Source organism: Lytechinus pictus, chromosome 11 (genome assembly GCF_037042905.1).
Source record: "Lytechinus pictus isolate F3 Inbred chromosome 11, Lp3.0, whole genome shotgun sequence".
Lineage (NCBI taxonomy): Eukaryota > Metazoa > Echinodermata > Echinoidea > Temnopleuroida > Toxopneustidae > Lytechinus > Lytechinus pictus.
The window spans coordinates 7,263,020-7,269,384 of record NC_087255.1 but is presented as its reverse complement, the minus strand read 5'-3'; the positions used below and the strand labels follow the sequence as shown (position 1 = coordinate 7,269,384).

The window sequence follows — 6,365 nt, the reverse complement described above, 5'->3', positions numbered from 1 at the left end:
CGCTATATAAGACTAAGTTATTATTATTATCATCATCATCATTTTAAATCTCAGGATGATTTTTTTTACTCACGAAAACGCTCAAAAATTATTGTGGGTGATTTATTGTTGGTTTGATATGGTAGGTCACATCATGATGGTAGCTACGCACAATATAGGAATAGATTCATGAAAAATTAAACATAATCTTTATGTATTTAATCACATATTAAAAGTGCAAAGGTGATATCCTTCTTCTCTGTCTTATCTTTCGGCGCAACCAGGTACTGTCTAAGGGTCCTTGTTGGTTTGTAGCACACCCTAATGCCAAATTGACTGAAATTCATACGAAGGGCTTCCGATAATATCCTTTAACGTACGGAAGTACAATCTGTCCTTTGGGTGGCTTGGGGTTATCCTTTTTAGGCGGAGACTTTCCTTTAGCTGAGTTATCGTTCTTGTTGAAGACCCAACTAGGTCTTGACATCAATGTCACGTTGAAAATGCAATATCTTTGATTTAAATGACTAAAATCTATTAATTACTTTTACAAAAAGGTGTAAGTTGAATCAAAGTGAGCGAGAGAGAGAGAGAGAGAGAGAGAGAGAGAGAAAGTTTTCTATTGAGTGTGCCATTGATGGTGAGGAGTTATTCAGCTGTGCAAGACATAAATGTCTTGGCCTAGCATTGTGTCTTTTGAATAGGAGGCATAGCAATACACCTAATTGGGTGTTATACATTGTATGTGGATTGCTAGTGTACAGAGAGTGGACACACCTCAACTTGAACGCCGTGAGGAAAGGAGAGTTGGTTCTGGCTGCTCTGAAAACGCAGTTGAAGATAATTTGTCTTTTTTGAACTTGCTAATATTATGCAAGAACTACTAATTTTTCTAAACCAAAGGCAGAAGAGTTAGCCTGTTACATCAGTGTAAACTTAACAATTTTTCAAGCCTGTGAAACTCAAGCCATCGATGGCACGTGATGTTGGGACTTAGGACGAAATACATAATCTGGATAACTGAGTTGGCGGTTTGAACTACATCGAAGTCAAGTCATCCGCACGGCAGTTCCAAACCTTCGATTTAAAGGCAGACTGTCATCAATCGTTGAACCGGTGAGCTGTATAAAAGCCAGATAATGCTTGAAATGAAACTGTTATACAGAGAAAAGATGTCAGTTGAAGAAAACCTGAACTGAGACGTTATAACTCTTTGATTGTCAGTTAAGACAATGTTTTTATTTTTATTTTTTCGTCGATGCTTTCATTGTTGAAGGACGAGTGGCCCAGGCCAGAAGGCCTATATATTCGAGTTCGTGCACTGAACAAATTGTAGAAGTTGATTGTAGAAGTTGATTGTAGAAGTTGATTGTAGAAGGTGATTGTAGAAGTTGATTGTAGAAGTTGATTGTATGAGTTAAAACTCGACACAGTTCTGGTGTCCGTTTCAACTCGTTTATTGACCGGTATAGAGAACTTATGATATTCGAATTGAGAGTTGACTAACAGTATAGGATGGTATGAGAAATATTACATACTAAAGTGATATCTAAACATACAAAAATTATATGCCAAGTGGTGAAGGATAGATAGGCTAATTCAGGGCCTAATCCCATCATTGTTGGAGTGAGGTATATGTATGGATAGTGAGACATTATATTCACTTAATGCTAATTGTGCTAAATAAACGCTGATGATTGTTCTTTATGCTAAATGGCATGTGTTAAATCTCTATCATTTAAGTCTCCATGTGACATTTCTGGGGGCTTGTCCGGGAGACATAAATGCCATTTATAGTCACATGGTTTTAGATTCTTACAATGTTTTCAAATAGATGTAGGGACCTCTCGCAAATTTTCATTTTGATAACTTTAACCTATGTAAAGTCAGAGAGCGTATATAATAGGTGTAACATGGATTTGAGTAAGTTGATTGAAGTAGGGGAAAAGTTTGGATTAGGTGGAAACGAATTAAAGTCATTTGTGACGGCGGAACAGAAAAGAGCAAGAGATGAGAGAGCAGAGCAGCTCGAATTGAAAAGGAGAGAAAAGGAAGTGGCAGAGATACAGCTAGAGATTGAACGCGAAAAGCGCAATGCCCGCGAAAGTAATGGTTCTGAAATGAACCTTTCACAGGTTGTAGCTAACAAAGCGAAAGCGCCGAAACTGCCTACTTTCTATGAAGAGAGAGATGACATTGATTCTTACCTCCAAAGGTTTGAAAGATATGCCAAAAGTCAAAATTGGCCTGAAACTGACTGGGCCATAAATCTGAGTACTTTGCTTACAGGTAGTGCGTTAGAGGTATTTACTCAGTTGTCGTGTGATGATGGAAATAACTTCAAAATATTGAAGAATGCCCTTTTGAAAAGATTTCACTTAACTGAAGATGGATTTAGATCAAAATTTGCTACAGGAAAACCGCACACAGGAGAGACGGGACATCAATATGCTACCCGAATGGAAAACTACCTTGATAGGTGGATCGAACTTGCAGGTATCAAATTGACATTTCAGGATCTCAAGGACCTAATTCTTAGAGGTCAATACATCGAAGGCTGTCATCGAGATCTTGTAATTTTCCTGAAGGAACGCCAACCAACAACCATGCAACAGACGGTAACCCTGGTAGATCACTACCTTGATGCAAGGGGTGGGTATTTTAAAACACAGGTTCCTCCTAGACAGCCAATGCAGCCTGGTACGTCAAAGAGAAACGAAGGTAAGCCTCTTTCATCCCAAGCTAAATCTTTCCAAGAAAATAACAAACAAAAAACTTGCTTTAATTGTCGCCAAATAGGTCATCTTGCAAGGAATTGTCCAGCTAGTGCCCCCAAGCAGCCCCTTTGTTACCTTTGTCGTAAAACAGGCCACTACGCTAAGGACTGCCGTTTTACTTCTACAAAAGCAGCAGGGCTGATGACAGCAGAAGAGACAACCATACCAGGGGCTAATCACCAAGAATGGACACCTCATGACTCAGAAGTAAGTACTCAAGGATCGTATACTTGCAAATGTATTGATGGCATGATGATTCAAATGCCCAACTCTGAAACCAGTGAGGAAATACGTACAGATCACGTGAAACTCGATTGCGGTCACACATTTCCTATACTTAGTGCAGCTTGTACTAGCAAGAGTTTTATCATGAGTAAAATGCCAGTTTCACAGGGCTTTGTTGGGACTAATAAGGCATCGGTCCTTAGGGATAGCGGGTGTAGTGGTGTTGTGGTAAAACAAAATCTCGTAAAGCCAAGTGAAATGACAGGGAGATTAATAACATGCATACTCATTGATCGTACCGTTAAGAGGTTCCCCCTTGCAATTGTTGACGTTGATACCCCTTACTTCACAGGCAGAGTTGAGGCGGTTTGCATGCAAAATCCTTTATATGATCTCATTTTGGGAAATATTACAGGTGTTCGAGCCGCAGATGACCCAGACCTATCCTGGTCGCCTAAATTCCATGGAATATGTGCCGTGGAGACAAGAGCTCAACGAAGGGACCGAGAGAAGCCATACCGGGCATTAAAGACTCCCAAGCCATTTGAGAATATTGTCACCCCACAGATGCTGAAAACCGCCCAGCAAGAGGATCCCACACTGAACCGTGCTAGAGAATTGGCAAACAGTCAAGATGAAAAGGTAACTCGCTATAATGGCACTTCATCTTTCTATTTCCACAATGACATACTGCATCGTAAATTTCATTCACCCAAAGTAGAAGAAGGTCACATTTTCACTCAAATTGTCGTCCCTAAACCATATCGTCGACAGGTCATGCAAATCGCCCACGAGGCTCTGCTTGGAGGACATCAAGGTGCAAAGAAAACACTTCAAAAGGTACTTACCAATTTTTTCTGGCCTGGTATTACAACGGACATAACACGATTTTGCAGGTCATGCGATGTATGTCAAAGAACCATTTCTAAAGGTAGAGTTCCGAAAGTACCCCTTGGTAAGATGCCTCTTATTGAGGTACCATTCGAGAGGATTGCCGTAGACATCGTGGGCCCAATTCACCCGGTAACTGAACAAAAGAATAGATACATACTTACCGTCATTGATTATGCCACCAGGTACCCAGAGGCCATCCCATTGCAAAATATTGAAGCAGAACGAGTAGCAGAGGCATTAGTGAGTATCTTTACTCGTGTAGGAATCCCGAAAGAAATGCTAACAGACCAGGGATCTCAGTTTACCTCCGAAGTCATGAAGCAAGTAAGTAAATTGTTATCGGTCAAACAATTCACAACTTCCCCGTATCACCCTGCAGCGAACGGTCTCGTTGAAAGGTTCAACGGCACACTTAAACAAATGCTTAAAAGAATGTGTGCTGAAAACCCTAATAACTGGGACCGTTATATTGAACCCCTTCTCTTTGCAGTTCGAGAAGCCCCTCAAGAGAGCATGGGATATTCCCCCTTCGAGCTCCTATATGGGAGAAAGGTCAGAGGCCCCATAGCAATACTTCGTGAATTGTGGACAGGGGAAGCTGATACAGCAGAAACAAAAACAACTTACCAATATGTTCTTGATCTAAAAAATAGATTAGATGAAACATGTCGCAATGCCCACGAAGAACTACAGAAGTCGTCAACTAGATATGAAAGGTACTACAACCGAAACGCCAAGCATCGAGAGTTTCAGGTAGGTGACCAAGTCCTTCTCTTACTCCCTACCGACAGAAATAAACTTCTATTACAATGGAAGGGCCCGTTTCTTGTAGTTGATAAAATAAGTGACACAGATTATCGCATTGATCTCAGCGGGAAATCAAAGATTTTTCACATCAACCTCTTAAAGAAATACTATCCCCGAGAAGAGGTAAGTGCCCTCAGTAACGAAGACACAGTCAATACCTGTGCTGCTGTGATTGAGGATGAAAACCTATCTTCTGATACCACCTCAGAAAATCAGGAATACATGTCTAACACTTCTCTCCTTCAACCTTATCCTATAGGAGCTACAGAATCTGCAGAAGATGTTAAGATTAACGAAAATCTCCTTCCTTCTCAAACTAATCAAGTGAAAGCTCTTTTGACAGAATTCCAAGACATACTCACTGATATCCCTGGTTGCACTTCACTTGGCCAACACACCATTGAGTTAAAGCAACGAGAGTTGCCGAAAGGTAAACCGTACCCAATCCCACACGCCCTCAGAGACACAGTAAAGAAGGAGGTCAAAACAATGTTGTCACTCAATGTCATTGAACCCTCAAACAGTCCATATGCATCACCCATTGTGATCGTTAAAAAGCCGGATGGTACAAATAGGTTTTGTGTTGACTTTCGTAAACTGAATAAAGTAACAAAGTTTGATGCGGAACCAGTTCCTGACCAGGAAGAGCTCTTTACAAGAATCGCAAAAGGCAAGTACTTTACCAAAGTTGATCTAAGTAAAGGGTATTGGCAAATTCCTATGGAATCAGAGTCTAAATCCCTTACTGCTTTCATAACACCAGACGGTCTCTTCCAGTTCAGGGTAATGCCCTTTGGATTGGTTAATGCCCCTGCCTCATTTAGTCGCATCATGAGAAAACTCCTTGATGGTTTAGAAGGTGCGCTAAACTATATAGATGACATCCTCGTCTATTCAACGTCTTGGCAACAACATCTGGAAACTCTCACTGAGTTGTTGACGAGGATTAGAGCCGCCAAGTTGACTGCCAGGCCAAGTAAGTGTTATTTTGGTCATGAAAGTGTGGAGTTTCTTGGACATGTGATTGGACATGGACAAGTTGCACCCCGACCTGAGAAAGTAACGGCCATACAAGAGGTGAAACAGCCAAAGACTAAGAAACAACTTAGATCCTTTCTTGGTATGATGAATTACTATCGGAAATTCATTCCTAATTATGCTGCTATTGCTGTTCCCCTTACAGATAAGACCAAGAAGCTGGAACCAAATATCATCAATTGGGAGACAAGTCAAGAGAATGCCTTCCACGCACTGAAGTCCAAATTGGCCAACCCGCCCATATTACATCTTCCAGATTTGAGTAAGAATTTTATTCTCAGAACAGATGCCTCAGATTCTGGATTGGGTGCAGTTCTTCTACAGACAGAGGGAAATGAGAAGTTCCCAGTAGCTTATGCAAGTCGTAAGTTGCTCCCAAGAGAGAGAGCATATTCTGTTATAGAACGGGAATGTTTAGGAATCGTATGGGCCATTAAAAAATTTGAAACCTACCTGTATGGCAAAGAATTCGTACTCGAAACAGATCACCACCCTCTAGCTTATATGCAAAGCGCAAAAGTGGCGAATGGCAGAATCATGCGCTGGGCACTTGCGCTACAACCATACCGTTTTCGCATTGAAGCAATCAAAGGCGTCGAAAACGTTGGAGCTGATTTTTTGAGCCGCGCAGAGTAAAAGAAAAGA

At 41.0% G+C, this 6,365-nt stretch overlaps 1 protein-coding gene across 2 annotated transcripts; it reads left to right on the top strand.

The window, feature by feature from the left end:
- The first annotated feature begins 531 nt into the window (after positions 1-531).
- LOC129258552 (uncharacterized) lies at positions 532-5,943 on the top strand. Of its 2 annotated transcripts, none has more exons than XM_064106819.1 (3): positions 532-2,963; positions 3,397-3,623; positions 5,866-5,943. In XM_064106819.1, exons 1-2 carry the CDS (start codon positions 1,800-1,802, stop codon positions 3,508-3,510), a joined length of 1,278 nt encoding a protein of 425 aa, XP_063962889.1. In that variant the 5' UTR covers positions 532-1,799; the 3' UTR covers positions 3,511-3,623; positions 5,866-5,943. The 2 variants fall into 2 exon arrangements, with proteins under 2 accessions (XP_063962889.1, XP_063962890.1); XM_064106820.1 differs by lacking the exon at positions 5,866-5,943 and adding an exon at positions 4,366-4,687.
- The last annotated feature ends 422 nt before the right edge of the window (positions 5,944-6,365 follow it).